Source organism: Peromyscus eremicus, chromosome 10 (assembly GCF_949786415.1).
Source record: "Peromyscus eremicus chromosome 10, PerEre_H2_v1, whole genome shotgun sequence".
In the NCBI taxonomy this organism is placed as follows: domain Eukaryota; kingdom Metazoa; phylum Chordata; class Mammalia; order Rodentia; family Cricetidae; genus Peromyscus; species Peromyscus eremicus.
In genome coordinates this window covers 12,439,083-12,462,856 of record NC_081426.1, presented here as the reverse complement: position 1 = coordinate 12,462,856, position 23,774 = coordinate 12,439,083, and the positions used below count along the sequence as shown (strand labels likewise).

The 23,774-nt window shown below is 43.4% G+C and overlaps 1 protein-coding gene across 5 annotated transcripts in view; it reads right to left on the bottom strand.

Moving 5' to 3' along the window:
* Positions 1-7,656: 7,656 nt before the first annotated feature.
* Meis1 (Meis homeobox 1) overlaps positions 7,657-23,774 on the bottom strand; it is a 139,424-nt gene continuing 123,306 nt past the window's right edge. Inside the window, exons 10-13 of one of the 5 annotated variants that reach the window (XM_059275404.1) lie at positions 12,559-12,617; positions 11,344-11,433; positions 10,955-11,049; positions 7,657-8,011 (exon numbers count right to left, since the gene is read on the bottom strand). In XM_059275404.1, the coding sequence (XP_059131387.1) occupies positions 10,991-11,049; positions 11,344-11,433; positions 12,559-12,617 (208 nt within the window). In that variant the 3' untranslated portion in view covers positions 7,657-8,011; positions 10,955-10,990. Of the gene's footprint in view, positions 8,865-10,954; positions 11,050-11,343; positions 11,434-11,600; positions 12,618-23,774 lie in introns of those variants that run through there. The other 4 variants (XM_059275403.1, XM_059275400.1, XM_059275402.1 and 1 more) reach the window with 4 other exon arrangements.

The window sequence follows — 23,774 nt, the reverse complement described above, 5'->3', positions numbered from 1 at the left end:
AGCAAGAGAAAGACTTGGAACAATTGTTTTAAAACCAAGAGCTTTCACTTGTGTGTTTTGAAAATCCAAGTATTATGCTAAAAATCTCTCTCAACTGACAAAGCCCAAAGTTTATTTCCCCTTTAATAATTTATGTTAACAATGCACAATTTATTCTAAAGATATGTGTGGCTCCATATCCATTTCAGCTCGAGCGTTTTCAAGGGAGAAAAGTGCCAGAATATTTAAATAACACAAAACACCATTTCAGAGTGCCTTGATAATTTCTGAGTAATAGTACTTTATGAAAGATGCTGCCTCCTAAGTGAAGAAATAACTGATGGGCAACACAGTTAAAACTTTTTTTTAGCTTTACCATTAACATTATTTTTCCATGGGAGGTATCTTATCTCTTTGTTTTATGATCATTCAATTAAAGTTTTGTATGCCAAGGTGTCAGATCATTTAAGCAAACTTTTATCTAAGTGTTCTCTGTGTTAACTATGCTGAAAGTTTTCCATTTTGGTTTTTCCCTTAGAACATTATCTTCTTAATCTAGATTTTTTTTTTTTTAGCACTTAAAGAAAGAAAATACTGGGATTTATCCTTTCGGTCTGTTCTTTTCTCTCCCCTCCCTCCCTTTTTTTCTTTTTTTGATGTTCTTATTAACATAATAGAGGGCACTCCTTTTCAGCATAGAAACTTTTTCTTTTGGTTATACAGCCTTGAAATGCTTAAAATAAGCTTTTTGTTTAATTCTGTCCTTAAATGAGTTAGAGTTCCCTCAGTGCCTCCCCTTCCCACAAATTACAAGGATAACCAAATCCAGGACACACATTTCCTTCCTAAAACCTTTAAGTTAAATGTGAGCTAAGTTGGGGTCCACCCTCCCCACTCCAGCCAAACAACCATGTTTTCACTCTGACAGCCCAATAATGCATTTAGTTTGAAATTACACTTAGACCTTTTCTCCTTTGTATTTTTCATTTACTCCAGTGCAACGAGATGACTTGATTTTCATGGGATTACATGAACTCCATTCAGTACTAGTGGGGCATTTCTACTCTCCTAAATACAGCCTTAATGGACAACTGAACTTTTTATTTGGAAGTAGAGTATGCAACTGATATGGTTCTTGTGGAGAATCGAACAGGCACACAAGTCGTTGATCTAAAGGGAAGAGATGAAATGTGGCTGTGTAAAAGGCAGGAGCAAGGTCAGAATTATGGGGAATTATTTCAGTTTATTGCTCTTATTAATTAAACCGGATGTGGTTTTATTCTGCACTTTTAATACCGACCTTGTTAGAAGCTCCCGGCTGCCTGGCTTCCCTTCACCCCCAATTCTTTTCAATCATTAGGTCCCTGTTGGATGGGGTTGCCTTTCCTACATTACACTTCTTACTGGTTACAGTGGAAAATCTCACGTGTCTTCGGAAGATCGTGCTCCTCCCTCCCCCTCCCCCCGGGAAAAACAAAACAAAACGCGGGGTAAGAAGAAAAGCCAGAGACACTTTTCGCATTCTCTTTCACCATTTGTTTCGTTGAGATGCAAGGCAGGTACTTGATTTAGCATTTAAGCAAAAGGTTACACAAACCGCGTTTTAGAAAGTGTTGGGGTGTCCGACAGGGTCAGCCCCAGATCAGATCATTTTTCGAATGCAGACGTAAAGATAATGAGTACTTGTTGTATTAAAGGGGACAAACAGTACTTCGGCTTCCTCTGACCCCAGAATGCACGGCTCGGTTTCATTGATCATCTTCCTTTATGAGATAATGCAATTACAAACATCAATAAGGGCCTGCAAGGGGAATCATTATGCGGTGACAGTGATAAATGACGGTGCAGAAATAGCATGCTCCCCCCCCCCCAACAGTCCTGGAGCCCAGGGGCTCCGGGGGCTGAACACAGTCGCCAAGGAAACAGATGACATCCCGAATGGCACCAAAGGAAAAAAATAAAATGAACAGTCTTTCTTTGCCTTTCACTCTTTTCCGTCTTCCGAAGAGTTAGTTTTGGCTCTGGCAGCAGCTGCCACACAGACATTTCGTTATTTCAGACATTAAAGACTGGAGCAAGCGCTGGGAGACTCCTCCCCTTCTACCACCCCCACTAGACACACAAACCTCGCTGTTCACACTTTAGAACACCTGAAAACGCATGTCTCAAAAATCGTATTTGGGTGGGCTGAGGGGCTGGGAGGGGGGTCTGGGTTTACACAGCCATCGCGTTGTTTACCACCCCTGCTCCCCCCCCCGCCCCCATTTTTTGTCCAAGGGAAACTAAGTCTCCAGGGCAAAGCGGCGCCTCGCGGGTCGGCCAGGAAAGGGACTGTGCGAGTGGCTGGCCTCCATCTCCTCGCGGTGCCAGACGCCGCTCTGTGCCAGGGGGCGGCGGGGGTGGGAGCAGGAGGCTGCCGGGGGTGTTTGCAGCCGCACTGGGTTTCTTAGAGATGAAGTTATCGGTGGGTGTCGATCTCCCTTAAACGGAGGGATCCGGCTCTTGGAAGGGTATGCCCCGCGAATCTTCAAGGGGGAATCTCTCTGCGCAATCAACACCCACTCAAGCCAAGAAAAGTGGGTGAGGTCGGCAGGCGTGAACTGGAGCTGGTTGCAGCGACTGCGGTGCGCAGTCCCCCCCCCTCCCCCCAACACAAACACACATAGACACCCGGCGCTCACACCTGCGGGCACTGGGAGGGGCTAGAGACTCCGGTCTACAGGTGAATTAGGGGAACCTGCCACTTTCAGGGTGGAGGAAGAGAAACACGCGGAGGTGTGAGGGAGGCCTACGCAGAAGGGCGAGAGACAGAGGGGAGGAGAGCCTGCCAGCCGGCCTTCCTATCCATCCGTCAGGTCCCCAACCCAGAGAAAGCAGACACTGTGTTCCTGACACTGTGTTCCGGGACACTCTATGTGAAGCTAGGTACTCATGCCGAGTGCCAAGTCACAAAAAGACACGGGGGGCGGGGGAGGATCGGGACCCGTGCGTGTATGAAGCAGGTGACTTTATTCTCTGCTCTCCTCGTGGGCGAGGTCCTGACTAGTTTTCTGCCTGGCGATTAAAATCACTGGTCGTAATGAACACCATGCTTTAGGGTAGAGGTGAGTGTAATTGTAGGTGGTCACGGGGAGGAATTACACATCCAGTCGAAGGAAGACTAGCTTAAAACTAAGTCCAGGGCTTCACTGTCGGATTTCCTTGAGATGGACTGAGCGCGTGGGCATCCCAGGAGACACTGCAGGGCCCCCCTAAAACCAAGGCCCTAAAAGTGCCTCCCGTCTCCCTATGGAAACCCCTAGGGTACCATTTTTAGGGCAAAGACTCTTTACCACGTAAACCTCTAATGGATTGCCCAATATATTGTTTGTGTTTTCCTTTCAGCTCCGCCTTGGAAGAGAATGTTTCAAACGTTTTTTGAAGGCTGGTTCGATGTGAAAGAGAGCTCTCCCCTTCCCGTTAGTTGGGGCTTGGGCCTAGCCCGACCCCCAACTCTCCCTCCCAGCCCCCCTCCCCCACCGGAGGACTCCTAGCCTCTGCGTCCAGTCCTTCCTTGGCTCTACGGGTCGCCAAAGGGCCAGTGGGTTCCCGGTAGCACAGAAAACATCAGGGAAGATGCCGAACCCGAATGGGCACCCCACACCCAAGCCCACGCCTCTCCACTCAGTGTCCAAACGCCCACTGGGAGCTTGCATCAGCAATTCCTGTTTTAACTGCCTTCCCAAGGGTGGAGGGCCTGCGGGATCCAAAGCCGGGACGTTTGCAGGGTCTTTAAAGTAATCCCAAGGAGCTCCTGCCTAACACACCGGGGTGCCATGCTACTCTGTGGAGAACTCCACCGCCTGCCCAGCCTGACCCTCCCACGTATTCTCCTGTCCCCAGGCTCTCATCGTCGTGCTCCCGTAGCACCATGGGATTCGGAAGCCGGAGCTTGCTCTGGCAAAGTCCTAAGAAAGCATTCAGGCAAACACAAACCACTCTGAGAGGTTCCAAAGGAGGGGACCCGGAGGGTCTCCGAAGGCATTCTCTGCACCCGCTTTTGCGAAGACCCCTGGGCACCTCGTCTCCAGAGACAGTCAATCACTTCCTGACTTTTGACTCTCAGGTGGGAGGTGGGAAAAGCGTAGGACTCTTCCGAAGATCCAGAGTAGTGTGGGGTGGCGACTGAGACCCACCTGCCCACATACCCGACCCAGGCGGGACGTCGGGCGTGGGGAAACTCCAGGGCGGCTGAGTCGCGGCTGGAGCTGGGTGAGCGGGCCGCGGCGGTTTCATCAGGGACTGGGAGCCTGGCCCTGCTGGAACAGCTCCTCTCAGGTCCCCCGCCCGCAAAGGTGAGGCTGGGAGCCTGAAGATTCACAATTCCAGCGTAAGGGAGCAGCTTCCCCCTTTCCCAACGCGTGGACTTTGTCCCGGGAGCTGCCCAGGACGCGCTTCGGCGCGGACCGAGACACCCAGCTCCTTCCTCTCCCAGCCCCGGGCAGGACCCCCGCACCCCGGCCGCCGCTCGAGTCGTGTGCCCGCCCCAGGGCTCCACCGACGACACCTCTCCCCGTGTCAAAACTCGCAGGCCCGGCTCCCTGCTAGGAGACAGCCTCCCAAGGAACTCCTAATACCATCCATACAGCTTTAATGCGCTTATAATTCGATAAGTGATTTCAATTTGAAATTGTTAGTAACTAATTTTATGGGTAATTTTTCCACATCAAATATTTAAGCATCAGATTAAGGGCGCAGGATCATAAGGGGGTTTCTCCCCACCCACCCCCACCCCACCCTCCATCGCCGCGCTCCGCCTCCCTCCGGTCTCCTACCGCGTCGTTTTTCCAAATCCCCAAAAGGTGGCAGTCGAAACCGACTTTCCTCTTTTCCTGCGGCTCTAAAGAAAGGACCGGGGTGGGGGACTGCGGGGGAGGGGTGGGGCGAGAAGAGGGCCGGGAGGGACTGGACGGTGCCTGGACTTTGCAAGCTGAGCCTTTAACACGTTTCCACCACCGCACTAGTAAGAGCAGTGGCGAATTTCCTGGAAACATCTCCGGCCAAAGCAGCGTGCCTGGCGGCCCTGGGGTGGGGGTGCGAGCGGGCTCAGCACATTCGCGCTCAACCCTCAGCCTTGTGTGCAAGAGGGAAAAGCCAAGAGGGACCCACTGTTTTGGTCTTCTTCCTTTTTTTTTTTTTTTTAAGTTTAATATTATCTATACTGTACAACCAAACTTGGTTCTTCGAGGCCCGGCTCTGCAAACTGCATAATGTGGGGAGGGTAGTGGGCCGACTGAGGAGGGCGGAGGGGAGACTGGGGGCGCAGTGGATGAATTGCAGAGCAGTTGCCAAACTTTTTTCCCCCTGCTGCCGCTGCTGCGGCTGCCGCTGCTGCAGCCTTTGCTTTGAATGTGTGTAACTAGGAAACAGCAAGCCGTCTGAGAAGACGGAATTTCCAACGTGTAAAATGTTCTTAACGGAACCATTGAGCGAGTGCAATAAGGCGTGAGGGGGAACTAATCTTCCCATTTAAATGTTTGTGGCAATTTTATCTAAATGAATTTTAATGCTAAACGAGGGTAATTCCCCATTTGTAGCGCGTTTGCTTCTTTCCTGTGCTTCTAAAGCAGTCGAACATCGTGCAATGAACAATAACAATAAAAATACTGCCAAGGCATATTATTCATTTTGAATGTGTTATAATTACATTTGATTAAATATGATCGGGTAACATATTTTTTTTAATTTTTTGGAAAAAATATTTAAATCCTCTACAGTCTCATTCAGTCAGCGGACCTCCCCCCCTCCCTCCCCACCCCCCCCAAAAAAAGCCTGTACAATTGTGTGCCCTGTTTAGGGGAGGGCGTTTTGTTTTTGTCCTTTAAGAAACATCAAAAACACTCTCCACACCTCTATTATTTCCCTCCTTCCGATAAGTGTCCTCAATAACCTCAAAGCTGGCTCTGAAATTTACAAGAGGAAAAGCTAAAACAGCATTAAGCGGGAGGATGTCGGGGGCAGAAAGAGCGAGACCTGAGGAGCAAGGCTCACACAATCCTCACTCCGAGGGGGGATTCTACGACACAAAAGCTTGTTTTATTTTTTTCTAATTCCTGGACATTAATGATCATGATTCTTTTTAATCTCCGTATCCCCCCACCCCTTTGCTTACACTCACTCTCCTCTCTCCTTAAAACCTCCCCCCTTTCCTCTCCTCTGCTCCCCCTCCGCACCACCCCCCCCCTTAGGCAAGCGCCTCCAGAAGAATAAAGGCTGACTCACCGAGCATGTACTGGGGAGGCAGGAATAAAAGGACGGTTAGTTTATAAAGTTTATTATTAATTTTAAAAGTAAATAAATGGTTGTTAACTGCTACTAGCCACCCATCACAGAAAATGATTTCACTAACATGGACTACTTAATGCAGTGGGAGAACTGTCTAGAGGCCAAAATAGTAAAGTGAACCGGTCCCATCACTGGGGTGGGGACGAGGTGGGTGGCAGCGCTGGGACCGGGCTGCATGCAGTAGGTTAGGCCTCTGTCTCCTGCACATCCACGTGTTCCGAAACCAGGCCCCATAAACAAAAGGTGAGCAGGCAGGCCTCTGCTCCAGCAGGTGAGGCTCTGACTCACAGCCCTAGTAAAGCCAGCCCACAGCTGGTTTCTCTTTCCAAATAGAAAACAGGATTGCTGTGGGCGGGTTTATAAGGTGACAAGGGCCTGAATGTCAGACTGGAGTTTAAGGCCTCTGACCCATCCTTTGTTCCCAAAGCAACCAAAAGGCTTATTTTTAAAAATGAATTGGCCTTAATTAAAATAGTTGTATATTCCCCTTAGCTTGGCGAAGCATTTTTTAGAGCAGCGATTTTATTTAAAGTGAAATTATAAGCTATTGCAGCTTAAACATGTTATTTTGAACCATTTAGCTGGCTGCCATGCAGAAATTCTGTACAGCTGTTCTGGAAAATTGGTTAATAACCAGTTTTATCCAATGAGAACATAGAGCATATTTATAAAAATTAGATTTTGAAGTCTGGTCTCTTCAATTTTATATAGTTAATTTCTTAATAAACATGTACTGCTTGTCCTAGATTATATCCTTGGTGAAAGGCTGACTGTGGCCTGTAGCTTTGCCACTGTATGCAAGCATAATTTCACTGATAGTGTAGGTGAATAATACTGTCGAATGTAATCTGAGTCTCCAGCTAGTTTAGTGACTTTAACCCTTCATTTTGTTTATATTACCAGTTCATTAACTCATCTTAAACCAGTGGTTATTATTAAATAATTTACTCAGTGGTTACAATTTTCAAATACATATGGCTCGGGGAGCTAATTGTCATATTTACTGCACTGATCATTAAAAATTGGGGGGAACACATCTTTTAAACAGTGAAGTCAGAATGTCAAAAATAGTTTTGTTTTTATTCTGGATTCTGATTTCATTACTGCACTCAATGACTACAGCTGAACTTGGGAGTTCTCATACAATCCAAATTCCATAAAATGCTAAGACTCATTGTGCCATGGTTGTTATTAATAATTAGCGCCTTATTTTCTTGATAGGAAAAGGCTATTGACAAGCATTTGTTTTTCCACAACAAAAAGTATAATTAGCTTATCCCACTTAGTAAACCTTGTATGCATGCCAACTCATACCAAACTGCTACTTTTACAAAAAAAATTGCAATAATACAGTTCATTTTTCCAGTCCTTTTTGCACAAAATTTATTTACAATGTCTACATAAATGCTCCAAGGTGGGACTATGGAAAAATACACACATGACCAATGCTTTGCTGAGAAATAAAGTCAACATATTAAAAATAAATCTTCAGTCTATGTTTTTGAGCTGCACAAAACAGGAAGTGATGTATAAGGTGGTGGTGGTTGTCGCATGGGGACAATGATGCTTGATGTGACAATTAGGCTTCTAAACACACGGCCTCTTGGTTTCCATGCCTCCTCCTACCAGTCTCCTTAAGACACTGCCTGCAACAGCTGATTAATCATTGTTGATGACTGCAGTTTTTCCCATCCTTCCCGAGGTACATCTGTTCAGGCCAATTCAAATATGGTGAGTAAATGAATTAGACATGCAAATTCAAGCCCCAGGCTAGAGAGAGGGAGAGAGAGGAAAAGAGAGAGAAAGAGAGAGCGCACATGGCTGAAATCCTAGGCAAGAAGATTCTCCTGCCTAATAGTTATTTTAATGCTCTAAAAATCCTGCAAATCAGACCTTCCTGTCCCTTGCAGGATAACTGTAAGGCTTTTTAATGTAAGGAGGCTTCTGGAGGAAGTGAAGAGCTATGGAAACAACACACATAGTGTGGAAAAATTTCACATTTTTTTTAAAAAATCTATAAGAAACAACGTAATATGGATAACAGTATAATAGCATTTACAATATTTCACTCTTTGTTCTTTTAATGTCTTATATAGTTATTTTGCATGTCCCCCAAATTGACTTCAGTTGGTTTTCCTGCATTTTAAGAGTCCCTATGAAGAATTAGGGATGCTCCTTGGTCCAAAGTAGATGTCAAGAATGGAACTCCATAGTCATTGCAGAAAAAAACATGATTTGAAATCAGTCACCATTGCAGACAATGCATATTCCCTTAAGCTACTGAGCATGAATGTCCATGACTTGTCCACTCATTGTCGGGTCTCCTGGATTAAGAACCGAGGGGCTTGATGCTGACATTGGCATTCCAGGGTGGGGCGGTCCTCCATGCATCATCGCTGTTGGGTGGTGAGGGTGTCCAGGAATGTACGTATGCATGGGGGGCCCATGACGCAGCTGAGCAGGATGGGGGGGCATCTGGGATTGGGTATAACTTGGCTGTCCCATACTCACACCCATTGGACCACCCCGGGCTACATACTCCCCTGGCATACTTTGCAGCCCTGTAGAAATTCAAAAGAAAGAAACAAAAAGAAAATATTACGGCAGAGCAACAGTGTGGTTCCGACTTTGGCAATTCTATGGAAACCAGGGGACATTGTGATCAAGGGCCTTGGGACACATTCTTTTGATTCATACAGAAGAAAATAAGATGGGAGATGTCAAAGCTGGATATCTGACCTCGCCACTGTGTCTCTGGCACTGCCATCATTATCAGTCCTCCTACCAAGTCTAATTTAAAAACAAACAAACACCTCACTGGGTTCTGCTCTAAATCAGCATTTCTGTTCCCTGAAACAAGCTCTATCAAGAACGTGCACACTGCTGTTGTGGTCACTCAGTGTGTCACAGGAAGAAGAACTAGGCAAGCTCACTAATGGTGACCACTTAACAAAATCCTGTACCTTTGGGGGAAAGAAAAATCAAAACAGTTATCAATAAATTCCTTCCACATGGCCTCTTAGAGCTGGAGGAAAAGAAAAGCTGAACAGAACCCTGTCTACCTTACAATGATTTTGAGAACAATAAGAAAAATTGGACCTAAAACAATACCCCTCTTGCTTCGCGGGGCCTCTTGTCTTCTGCATGGATTGCTCTAGTTGATGGAAACTGACGGGTGTATTGTTTCTCAGAGCCATAAGCTCCATCATCATCAAGGGTGAAAGGCATAACGCCATTGCTAAGTATGTTCAATTGGCTTTAGTTCTAAGTAATAGCGCACTGTGAATACGATGAACACCTTCGGAGAAGGTCTCCAGGCTCTGGCAATGAATGGCTGCTTAATCTAGCCTAAAGGAACATTTTTGAACTAATGAAAATTGCTTATAAAATATACTGTACCCACAGCTCTTTAATCAAAAAAGATGATAATATTTTTTGTAATAACCTATTAATTTAATTGGTCACGAAGCATAAAATACATCATTTAAATTTAATTGACCCAGAAACTAAGAAACAATATTTAAATTAACTAAGCTGGAGAATTCCATGATGAGGTAATAAGACTGTTGATTTCCAAGCTCAATGGAATGCTTTCAGAGTGAATTGTTAAACTCATATTGGACTCCCACCCAGGGAAGAAGACCAGTATGCATTACCCTTGGCCTCAGCAAGAATTTTAAATAGTGTGTTAATATAATCAGGGGCACATCCAAGACTCTGAAATCGTAGTTTTTAATTTCAAAAAAGAAAGCCAGAGCAATGCTGTTAGGGGTGATTTAGGAAATGAGCCGGGGCTTTGGAGTTCAAAACAGTCTTAGTTGTTTGAACTCGAATTTCTGGGGTGTCTTTTTAGGAGAGAAAATGTCCGAGTGAGAATCTGGGACAGTTTTCCTAGGCCCACTTCACTGGGCCTGCCACTGAAGATTGCATTAATGATCTCTATTTTTGTATACTGAATAAGTCAAATCCATTTGTCACACCGCAAGTGATGGCATACTTAATTTGGATATAGTCAATTAGCCTGGGCTAAGCCCCGAAGCCTGCTGCGCACACCTCTATTTTGTATTCTCCCTTTTCCCATTGCCACACGTAATCCCATTATGATGGACAGACAAAGGAACAAACTAAGAAAAAAAATCAAAGTTTAGTTGACTGAAGCTCAAAATATGCCTTTACTTACCCTAAGTAAAGCTGTGTTTATTTTACGTAAAAGAAGTTCTCTGTTTGGCTTTTTGGTGTCTTGCAGGTTAGTGTAGAAATGTAACTCATGCATCAACTGCGGTTAGACAGATTTATGGCACTTTGGGGACATGCTCTTTCCTCTCCTTGCACTGCTGCAGACTGCTTACATTTTGCAAATCAGTCTGTTGCTATGACAACCCACTCCCCCACCTCCTGACTGTTTCTTGTTCTGTCATGTGGTCAGTACTGTACAATAGCAACACACAGGATAAATGTATATCATACACAGAATTTATAAGCTTAAAACCTTGATCAAAACCAACAAGAAAATGAAAGAAGCAAGAAATGAGGATTTAATGGAAATAATGAACAAGCATGAAGCTATGGGCAAGGAGAACATGAGAAAATGCAAGAGGGAAAAAAAATATTCCTAGGACAAAGTGAAAACAAAGACCCCGTTTGTACTTACTTCCCCCTTGCTTTCGATTGGTTAACTAGATGAAGGTTACATGTAGTGCCACTGCCCCTCCATGCCCATATTCATGCCCATTCCACTCATAGGTCCTAGAAGGGAGATAAAAATCCAAGAAGAGGCCAGAAAATGAGCAAAGTCCACAGATAGTGCCAAAAGACCCTTTAACAAAACAGGTTCTAGATGGCTGAGAGGCGGTGAGATCTTGAGCACACAAAGGTCCTGGCTTCCCCTTTGCAGGATCTTAGACGCACAGATGGCAGAGCAAGGCGAGGCTGGTAGGCAGCTTGAGACAGCAGAGGGTGGGGTGGGTTTACCTGCGCTGACTGGGGGAGGGCGACACTTCTGGAGGTAGGCATGAAAAGGCACCGAAAAGCAAGTCTCACCTGGCGCTCTGATGCCCATGTGCTGCTGACCGTCCATTACAAAGCCTCCCATTGGCTGTCCGTCGGGGTTATACGGTGTTCCTTGGCTAACTACAAAAGTACACAGCATAGTTTCTTAGTGACAGGAGGGGCAGGGAAAGGGGAGAGAAGGGGAGGGGAGGGGAGGGGAGGGGAGGGGAGGGGAGGGGAGGGGAGGGGAGGGGAGGAGGCCAGAGGAGACACAGAGACCATACTAAACAGATATCATTTTTAAACCAAAGTTAATTATTTTTCTCAGACCAGTTCTATGCACCTCAGGGACTTGAGTTTCAAGTGTTATGTTCAAGGAGCAGGGCAGACACAAAAAATTTATGCTCAGGATTTTGTCTGGTAGTTCCATAATGGGCATTGAAAGAAAAACACACACACACACACACAGCTTACTGGCATGTGACTAACTGGGAACTGACTCAGTATGACACTAGCAGAGCTTTCCATAGAGCTGAGCGATGTCTCAGAGGGACCGTCCAAACTTGCATTACCCCTAGTAAATTCGCTTGCTGCCTTTGCTACCACATTATAATATAAAACAAATCCTAGGGCTCATGACGGAAAAAGAGAAAAGCTGTTATTTCTGAAAACTGTGAACACCAGAGGACAGACAGTAACGAGCGAGGTCATGAGAATTAAGAGCTGTGTATTTATGCCACTAACAGAATCCCGTGTTTTAACTGTCCATGAAAAGCTGTTTCAGAAGTAAGCAGCCTTGGGTTATTAAAGCACACAAAAGCTCTACCTCACTGAACGTCTTTGAACTTTACTGAGTCCCACAAGTGATCCTGACCCCTTTGACCTTTTGACAGGTAATAAAGTTTACAGCAATTCCACACCAAGCCATGCACCAGGGAGTGGTCATAGTAGCAGAAAGCTGGGTAGGCAAACTCAGGGAAAAAATAACATTAATATATCGAATGTTTACAAAGAAGATTGTAACTGAGCACATGATTTAAGAGTTACTTTTCTCCATTGGCTTTTTATTTCCTACTTTCTTCAAATGTTTTATAACGATGTTAACTTGATTAGTGTTGTTACAAAACAAAACTGGTTTAATTTTCACTGCCAGGCACTCCTAGTACTCACTCCCAGTTCATTTACCAGGTAGCAGCCCTCCTGGTGAATGGCTTGAGGGTGGTTTTCGCTTGCCTGACTTGAATACAGTCACTAGAGGGGACTTGCCTGCTCGGTTGGACTGGTCTATCATGGGCTGCACTATTCTTCTCCGGGCGTTAATAAACCTGTAACCAAGAAAGCAAAGCAGATCATTATTGCATAAACACATAAACAAAAGGTAGAGGAAGAGGAAGAGATGAGCTACAGTGGGAAGAGCTTTGGCAAGCTGAGCCCTGCCTCCTTTCTCCCTCCTGGACAGCTTCGAGTGCTGCAAAACCTGCAACCCCATGACCTCTGAACACAAGGCTTAGGTTTCTGAGTTGATTTATGTTTGCCTGTTTTACCACAGTTGGACACTTCCATTTCATCTTTTCATGGGGGAATTAGCAGAGTTTTCAGGGAACAATGCTAGCCACCACTCTTTTCAGTGGGCAGGGCGGGAGACGGTGGAGACAGAGAAGCTGTGGGGACATCTGCTACCTTCCAATCACTGACATTGCAATCTTACACTCTCTGACTTCTTTCTCACAGTTTGTTTGATCCAAACTCCCCTACCTTTTGCAAACCTAGTTTCATCTTTATGTCCACCGCTAAGATAAGGGACTGGGTTGGCAGTGCACCACCAGTGGAAAGAATGTCTGGAGTTTATCACTATTAACTCTCGCTTCTGGGGACTTTGGAGAAAGGCATTCCTTGGAGAGATTTCTTGGTGCGACTTGTTTTTTTCTCTTTATGCAAAATCCGAAGTCAAGACAAGGTCACATCTACACAGCCACTGAATTTATAATTTCACTTTCTTCAGCTACTACTGAAAATTTATAAACACCTTATTAGGACGTTGAAGTCACTCTAAGTTTATTTTAAACATTGTTTGGTACAAGTCTTTTTCATGGCTCCTGCAAATGTCAAATCACTGAAATATAAAACATGCAGCTAACTCCAAAGCCTTCATCACAAGACTGTAACTCTTAAGGTCGTTGTCCTGGGTTGTAAGAATTGTATACCAAATCCAGAAAATAGAGTATGTATTAAGTTTTGAAGCAGGAAGTTACCTTTAGTTCCCAACTCCACTCTGAGCAGGACATCAAAACTATGATAAAATGTTTAATAATGCCCTATTAGTAATTGAAGGGTCCACGGTCTCATATAAATTTTAGTTTGTACATCTCTCTATTTGAGCGATGAAAGCAGTTCTGAAAATCCAAACCATTAAACAGCCAGGGACATGTCTTTAAAATAAAAATACATGCTTCATAGCATTTAAGATTCTCAGTATTCTGCATCTGCTTGTGTTCTTCCTGAGAAGTAATTAAGGTAAATGACGGAACTGGATTCTGACTAAAAGGCACACTGTTGGTACTGGCTCTTAGAGACCAGGCATTGTATTGGTTTTTACATATGAAGTCCCCGAACTGCTAATAAAAATATTTAAAACACAGACCTACCACAAATTGTGTTGCCAATCAGGTTATCATTATCTTATATAAGCCATGAAAATTGGAATCGTGTGAGCAGAAGGTTAGATTAATTCTCCATTCTCATTATAAGCACAGGTGTAGCACAAACACCATGTGAAATAACCAATTAAAATGAAAAAAAAAATCTGCCTTTTCATTAGCTGCCTGCACTGCATGACCAATTAGAAAATTATTTAATATTAATATTCTGCATATACCAAAAGTAATTTTCATAGTAACTAATATAGGTAAGAGAGCAAAGCATAGCTCTTTATGCTACTGTTTATTATCTCCACTGACAGAGAAGAAACTTAGTCTGTTAACTCTCTGTTTCAAATTTTTTTAACTCATTTTATGGGTAGGGAGGGCAAATTTTTGTTTTTGTTTTGGGTTGGTTTGGTTTTGGTTTGTCTTGTTTTGTTTCTTTGAGACAGGGTCTCACTAGGTAACTCTGGCTGTCCTAGAACTCACTATGTAGACCAGGCTGGCCTCGAACTCACAGAGATCTGCCTGCCTCTGCCTCTCAAGTGCTGGGATTAAAGGCATGTGCCACCACGCATGGCCAGGAAAGCAATTTTTAACAAATAAGGACAGTTTTTAACAAGGCTCAGAGGAACTGAATGACTTATTTCAAGTCACGTGCTACCGAAGAGTTCGTTTAATGACACAGTTTTATGTCATCAACAAATCCTAATGCTACAAGTACAGCACAGCCATTGATGTGCCACAGGCTAGAATATTCCATACTAACCAAACATCTGAAAAGCAGCTGCTTCCGAGCCAGCTGCCACTGGCAGCAACACTTACTTTGAGCCAAGGCACAAGCATGACAATGAACGTCTCATAGTTGGAGAATTCCTATGGCTGCCCAGCTTGTGTATATAGATAAAGATGAGGCTTTTCAAAAGAGATCCAGGGACTGGGTTTCCGTATTCCACCCTTTGACTCCTCTCCAATCAAACATTCAGACTCCCCAAGACCAGTGCAGAGTAATCAGCTCAAGTGCCCAACTCATGACCATTCATCCCATGGCACCAGAGAACAACCGTGCATCAAGTTTAGGAAGTGCTTCGTCATCTAGCTGGGCCATTGGCGTGGGTCTCCTCGTTAATATCCCACCGAATCAATGCCTAGCCTCTACTAGACTGAAACCAACAAAGCACAAGCCATTTTTGCTGAGAGTCTTTGAACAAAACGAGCTGCTGGAAGGTCCTGTTCTCCATCTAAACCCTTTCAAGGTGCAGCTCTCTGGGACAACTTAAATAACTTCATCCAACACTCAGACGTACCCATCATGTCCTCTAGGCTTTCTCTTTCCCCTGGGTTAAACATTCATGGTTCTTAAAAGGTCCCCCCCCCCCCCCAGAGATAAAGTATCTCTCAGATTTTGAGCCTACCATCATGCAGGCCCCTCTACTCAGTTTGCTGAAATTATTTGTATCTCTATGGAGGTCTGCAGAGACACACTGGTCACGTTTATTCAGGGCCTGTCCTGGTCCCCATATAAAGGACAAACTCATTATCACATTCTCCTAGCTCACCACCCACAGGTACTAAGTATTATTCACTTCTTTCTGTGGAGGTGATAACTAGATTTTTTATTGTTTTTCAGATTTAAGAGACTCATAGTTTATATAGACACTGGGAATCCTGTCATTAAAAAACAATAACAGATGGAAACACAGGAAATCAAAGAAAACTCAACCACATTGAATTGTTCAGATAAGTTACCAGATCTACATAGAACTATCTTTCTTTCTTGTTTTGAGACAGGGTTGCATGTAGCTCATGCTGGCCTCAGACTTGCTATTTAGCTCAGGAAGATGACCCTGAATTTCTGAATGCTGAGATCACAGACTTTCTTTAATATGCCTGGTTTATGAGGTTCTGGTGGACTGAACCCAGGGCCTGGTGTGTGCTGGGCATGCACTCTACTAACTGACCTACACCTTCCGCCCAACTTCCTCTTTCTGAAACCTATCATTTAAAAACATTTCAATATAATAAAACATTATCGATATATTTAGGACACAGTAAGTTCTTGGAACATTACCAAATTGCAATCTCCATACTATTATAAACAACTTGTATCATGGCTTGAGGTCATGGTGAACATCTTTACCTGAAAGTAACAAGTTAAACAGCAAAGTATTTCATTTTCTAAAACAACATGTTATTTGTATGTGGCGTCATTTCACAATTTGATTCTCCTTGGTGTATTTTATCACCATCACAGACTACCTCAGGTCTTTTCCCTCAAACCTCTCTCACTGGAATTAGCTGCATACAGCAGAGCATGTATTTAGAAGGCTTAGGGGTGAATTCAGATACAAAACATTTTCCTTCTGGGCAAAGCAATAAAATGGCATTCTTGCTCCTCCCACTATAAGTCAAACTGAGGTCAGCTCCCTTGTCCCACTATCTGTTTAAATAAACTGGCCTGGCTGTTTGTTTCTCAAGTGCCCTTTGACCCGTGTCTCATCCTCCCTGCTTTGGTGACAGAATGCTTTACTTTTCATTGTGAAAGAAGCAAAATTATCAAGAAATTTCTCAACCAGGAAACCAACAAAATGCCTTTAGATTGGATGTGAACATAAATGGACTTATTTTCCTTCTTAACATGGTGTTATTTTAGGAGAAATCAGTAAAATAGTTAATACACACACACACACACACACACACACACACACACACACACACACACACATATATATATATATATATATATATATATATATATATATACTGAAATTACATCAGGTAGTTAAAGAAAATAGTGTTTCTGAAGAGAAGTAAGAAAGAGGATAAAACCCAAATTAGAATGTATAATATAAAGATATTTTCTAATCGCTACAGAACAGTCTTTTTTTTTTCTTTTTTCAACAACTGCTATTCAGATATAACTGGGATGTGGATGTCAGGAATGTGACTGTGTGAGCCATCAGTCACTGAGATGGGCAGTCTATACCTTTTCTTAATAGAATATAAGAATATAATAGAATATATACTACAATTTAAGCTTTTAAAGTAAACCGTCGAGTTAAATAAGCTTTAAAGGTTAGAAATGTTTTATCTGCCTTTATATATTACTGTACACACACACACACACACACACACACACACACACACCTTAGTTACACACTGCTTTTAAGAACGAGACTCCCTTTCTGTAGGTGGTAAACAGCCGAATCAAGGAAAGAAATGTCTCCTTCTGTCTGCACCACAGAGTAAAATTTCTGCTGGAGACCCAATTATCTTCTTTCTCAGGCCAAGTTTTACAAAGGAAAGCAAGATAGCAGGGTGACCTTCTAGCTTTCCTCCATGTCCAAATAAACAGATGTGTTTCTTTTTGACCTGGTTGTTTGTTTAGAACTCAGAGTCCTTCTAAGGAAGAGTGGGAGCCTACAGGAAAGAAAATCTCCCAGCATCCGAGACTTGAGAGCATCCATAAATTAAATTTTACTTTTTTGCAGTTTAGACGGACCAGACAAGGAGATCTCAGGCTGCATCTGAATTTTGTTTTCAACAGGGAAGTTATGGTTTCCTTTCTTCACCTCACTCCTCAGTTGTTGGACGTTGAGGGTCATAATGTGTGTGTGTATGTGTGGTATGTGTGTGTGTGTAAGTGTGGTTTGTGTGTATGTGTGTGTGTGGTTTGTGTTTATGAGTGTGGGGTGTGTTTATGTGTAAGTGTGGTGTCTATATATAAGTGTGGTATGTGTGTATGTGTAAGTGTGGTATGTATGTGTTTGTGTGTGCGTGTATGTGCATGGTGTGTGTGTCTCTGTGTGATTTGTGTTTATGAGTGTGGGGTGTGTGTGTGTATGTGTAAGTGTGGTGTGTATATTTGTGTGGTATGTGTTTATGAGTGTGGTATATGTGTGAGTGTGTCTGTATGATTTGTGTTTATGAGTGTGGGGTGTGTGTGTATGTGTAAGTGTGATGTGTATATTTGTGTGGTATGTGTTTATGAGTGTGGTATATGTGTGAGTGTGTCTGTATGATTTGTGTTTATGAGTGTGGGGTGTGTGTGTATGTGTAAGTGTGATGTGTATGCGTGTATGTCTGTGTGGTTTGTGTATATAAGTGTAGGATGTATGTGTGTGTGTATGTGTAAGTGTGGTGTGCATATATAAGTGTGGTGTGTGTATGTATGAGTGTGGCATGTATATTTTTGTGTATGTGTGTCTGTGTGGTTTGTGTATATGAGTGTGGTATATGTGTGTGTGTGTGTGTGTGTTTATGGGTGTGGTATATGTGTGTGTGTGTTTATGTGGTGTGTGTGTGTGTGTGTGTGTTTATGAGTGTGGTATATGTGTGTGTGTGTTTATGTGGTGTGTGTGTGTGTGTGTGTGTGTGTGTGTGTGTGTGGTGTGTGCTTTCCCACTCTGCCACCTCGCTTGTCTCCTTTCTCTCTCGGGTTTGGAATCCAGGATGGTTTTCTAATCAGGAACCGGTGGAACTGCTTTCTGAAATGGGCCTTTAGCCTTTGTTTATCATCTGCTTTTCGCCATGGTCCCAAACTTTGTTGCTAAACTGAATTCTCAGAGACCAGGAGGACGAGGAGAGCTTAGTGGGCACCTGCCAGGAGCTAAACCCAAGGCAGAGTTGCCCAGTTCTGAAGCCAACACTGTCTATGGCTTGATTTCCCTTCTGTAGGTCACTGGAATAGTGATGACAACTAAGGGGAAACTCAGCCATTCACCTGGCTGTCTTCCTGTTACCAGTTCTCTTCCTCGGTGGTTAGTGTTCACTACAACTAACGTAAGGAAAGAGAGCCCACATCAGCTACGCTGGGCATCTTACAGGCAAGCTAGGAATCCATATAAAATCCAAGTGGTTTTGTTTCCAATGACCCACTTCTCTATTGGTCCCACAGTCTTGTTGACCAGCTAGGAATAAGTAAATAGAATGGGGGTAGACCTGAGTTTATTGTAGCATGCACCTTTCTAAGTATGAAGAAATGTCATTTTCCAACACCCTCTAATGCCCGAGAAGATAAAATAATCCATAATTAGGAAATTACTTCATGGGGGCAGATGGCTTGGCCAGTTAAGTGCTTAGGACAGCCAACAAGGCCCAATGGTGGATGACCTGAAGTTGATCTCTGACCTATACACACTTTTGTACACACATGAATGTGAACCTGCATACACATGTGCACATGCACATGCACATACAAACACACACACACACACACAACTAGAAATGATCATACTGACTATAAAGGTAAATTAGTAAAAATGCATTGATTAGTATTAGTTATATTTATAAATAATTCCATATATTTAAATAAAAATAAATATCATATATTCCGAAATACAATTTAATTACTGATAATTTTTGTATATAGTATTCTTTATTCTATTAAAAATCAACAATATGTACATATAATACTTAATTGACATAGAATTTATTTGGGGAATTTTCTAAAGATTTTTCTTCTTTTAATTTTAAGAGAGCTGATGAAAACTTTAAATAGAAAAAAATCTAACATTGGAAGATAATTGTATAATTCCAGAATTTCGTTATTTTTCTATAACATGAGCTTTCTTAACATAATATTCTTTCAACACTATGAGAGTTAGTCAAAGAAAACCATATCTACTTTTAAAATAGTTAGCATTCCCTTATAATTTTAAGGCATGCTTTATAGACAAAGACTACAGAAAAGAGTTGTAGCCATCTCCCAAGTAACTCTTTGTTCTTTCAAGCAAAAAATTTAGCTGAAAAAAAAATCTTCTACTGAAAATCATTATTGCAGATTTACATTTACTTATTGGACTTAATGATCTGAAACTGATAGTCTTCAGGATTCAACCTTTCTACAAATCATTTCTTTGTGAAATAAAATTTTATAAAACATGTTAAGATGCTCAAGAAAGTTGACTCAATCTCAAGTCAAACCTTATGAAATCCTATTTTTGGCACCTTTTCTGGTTTCTTAACCTCCTCCAGGATCCGGCAGCTCCCAGGCTGCAGTCCATCACTCATGTCTGGGGGTGGGAGCGGAGAACGGCTAAGGAGACAGGGAAAGGGGAGGGAGCTCTCTTCCATACCCACTCGAGGATCACAATGTCAGATTGCTCAAATCACAGGAATTCCACCAGAGGATGAGAAGCCAGAGGCAGGGACTGTAGGAAGAACTGATGTTGTCTAGCTTGAGCAAAGAAGTTTATTATATGCAGGTTTTCCTCAAAGCACCCAGTGGAGGGGGTCATCATTTAATTGACAATGACAGTGCAAAGTCATAACAAAACCTATGTGCTGTTTTGGACTTACAACTGAAATAATTTTAAGATAACTCATCACTGCATGGGTACACACCACATGGGCTTCCTGAATCCTTTATTCTAGCTTGAACTCTTATCCTTTCTTTCTACCTGGTGCCTTCTAGAACACTAAATCCTGAGGGCTAAATTTGGTAGAATACATGATGAGTGCATTTTGATAGGCTTAGTGAAGGAAGACCGAACGTTTGGGAATAACTTAAAGGAAGGGGTGAAGAGGGGGTTCAGTCAATACAATGCTTGCTACACAAGCGTGGGGACCTGGATTTGATCCCCAAAATGCACGTTTGAAAAAAAAAGTTAGGTACAGTAGTTTGCATCTGTAATCCTATGGCTGGGAAGGAAGAGACTGACGGATCCGTGGGGCTCACTGGCCAATCAATCAAAGGTGAACCAGACAGCTCCAGGTTCAGTGAGAGACCATGTTTCAAAAATAGAGTGGAAAGCAATAGAGAAAGACACCTGTTTCCACACAAGCACACACACACACACACACACACACACACACACACACACACTCACAAATTTAAGTGTCCATTGATTTCGAATATAGGTTAAAAAATTGACACATATGAAATATCTACCTAAATGTGAAGGTTTGAGTTTGTGTAACCATAAATATAAGGGAAAAAAGTAGTTTATATAAGTCACATTCATTTAAAATGGTTATCAGCACAATGCGTAAGCGGTCGCTGAAAGTAGTTAACCTTTCTCTGCTAAGGAAAAAGCTCTGGAAACTATAAAAATATTACCAAAAGGGAAGTCATTGTTTATTTTGTAGCTGAGCCTTTTTTCCTCATTTAAATACTAATTTTCTCATTCACAAAAGCCAATAATATTGTATATAACTGAGCATCCCTAACGCATAACTAACTAACTAACTAACTAACTAACTAAATATATATATATATATATATATATATATATATATATATATATATATATATATATATATATATTTAAAGATAATTCTGGTGGAGTTTTTTTTTTTTTTGCCAGTCTCCTTTATAAAGAAGGCAGATAGTTTATCACATGAAGTAGGACACCTTTGAGAGTGAATAGACAGTGAGCAACACACATGACCACGGAGCCACTCAGGCAATTGAGAGAGAGGACCATTTTAATCATTAGATATGCCGTATTTTTCTAAAGAATGCTGCCTTAAATGATCACACTGAAACCCTATTGCATTAGAAGCATAACTTCCTCCATCCACACAAGACACACTAAATCTTAGTCCCCTCTTGGAGTGCCTCTGAATGCTTGGCTCTCTCCAGCACCCTTCCTTTGCTTGTCCCAGCTTCCCACACCTTCAGTGACTGTAGCTTTCTGGCCTTGGAAGCTTCACTCATACCAAGGGAAGCCTTCTTAAAAAGTACCTTGTCACGCAGTTTTGCCTGCTCACAGAATTTAGTTACAGAACGGCATAGTCCCCATGACCCCGCAAACGGGGTTTGTGTCCATTCTTTCAAATGGTTCCTGGGGCATTCTGTTTCAACCAGTAAAACAAGATCTAAACTCAATGTCATGTCACAATATGCACTCTGTAAGCCCTAGAGCTGCACACGGAGCCATGAACACTGCAAGGCAAACCCTGCTCCCTGAGATAGTTGAGGAAATGGAGGAGACAAAAGGCCCCCTCTTAGACCTTGACAAATGAGGCCTGGGGGCGAAGCTTTGAAGGATGTGTGTTCACTGTTGGGTTGCTGGCTGCTGGTGGAACTTTTCTTTTCTTTTGTGTTTTGTGATTGTTTGTCTGTCTGTCTGGTTGGTTTTGAGACAGGATCCCACTATGCAACCCTAACTGGCCCAGGTCTATGTAGACCAGGCTTGAACTCGCAGAGATCTGCCTGCCTCTGCCTCAGGAGGGTTGGAATTAAATGCGAGTATCACAACATCTTCCTTCCCTCCCTCCCTCCCTCCCTCCCTCCCTTTCTCCCCCCTCCTTCCAGCTACCCCCACCCTTTCCCTTTTCCTCAGAGTCCCATGAATCCCAGGCTGGCAGGCTTCAAAACGACTGCTTAGCTGAGGTTGACCTCAGACCGCTCACTTCCACCTTCCAAGTGCTCTAGGGTGATAGGTGTTCCCTACCAGACTAGGTATTATGTGGTACCAGGGATTGAACCTAGGACTTGCTACGTGCTAGGTAAACACTCTACCAACCCAGATACATCGCCAACCCCTACCCTTATATGCGGTATCTCAGTCAAAACGCTAGGCCACCGTCAGGGAGAGTCAAAACGGTGGTTAGTCGGAAGAGCCTGGGAGCTGAGTGGGAACATACCACTGACTGGCCCGGAGATGAGAGCAGCATGTAGGTGTATAACCACAGCAATCTAGTGGCTTACTGTGAAGATACTTGCTCTGCTAGTTGTAAAACTCAATACAGGAGTTGGTGAGATTATTGCCATTGTAAGTCTCAAAAAAATACATACTAGTCCAAAGCTCATAGCAGCATGAGCTGGAAACACCACAAAGGGTCACCAGCTGACACAGGACTAAACCGAACGCGTTTCTAGTCTCACAGTGCATCACTGCTCAGCCAGGAGTGAGGTGCTAATAATACGTGCTACAATGTAGGTGGACCCTGAAGACATGAGGTGAAAGAAACAATCACGTAAGATCACCTAAGACCGCAGCTTGTGTGTGCATGTGTGTGTGTGAAATGCCCAGAGCAGGCCAACGTGGAGACAGAAAGCTGAGTGGCTAGTCATCTGAACGGTACCCAGTGGCTTTTAAAGTGGCAAAAATATTTAACGGTTGACGGTGGGAAGGCTTGCAGAGCTCTGTGGACGCAGCGCTGAATCCTGCGGTTTAAATGAACAAATGCTATGACCTGTGCAGCCTGCCTAACAACGAGCTAAGAATGAGTTCAGAAAGGGAGGCCGGAAGGAGCTCCGGACAGGAGCCTGCTTGTCCCTGGCACCTAGCAGCCCACAGACGCAGGGCCCCCTCTGTCAAGGGATGCAGAAGTTCCCACCCAGCAGCTGCACCCGATGCCTCAGCAGCACAGGGTTTCTAAAATCCTAATCCCTGATCCCTCGCGCAGCACCTCTAAAGTTTACAGTTTCAAAAGAAATAGCATGACTGAAAACAAAATTTAATTCTCAATATGCCTCCCCCCCCCCACCCGCCCCCTTAAACACTACATTCACTCAGAATGATTGTCACATGTCTCTTTTGGTTCCCCAACTCTCCAAGCCCGAAGGCCGGGAATTCCAGTCACAACCAAGTCCACGTCCGTTTCCATGAACAACCCTGCCAGGTGAGCAGCCGAGGCCACCGAGATCCTACGGCCTCTGTACGCATACAGTTCTTTCCATTCGCTTTTCAACCCCGTACCCCCAACCATTTCCAACCATACATGAACTCTGACCCAAATGAGGGATCAAACAGTCAATCACAGCAGATGTTCTTGTAATACAGACCAACACAACCCTTCAGTCAGAGAGCCGACAGCAAAAAGACTGCTTTCTTTAAAAAAAAAAGTTCTGTACCCTAGAGTAAAAGTACTAAAAACTTCAATATATGTTAT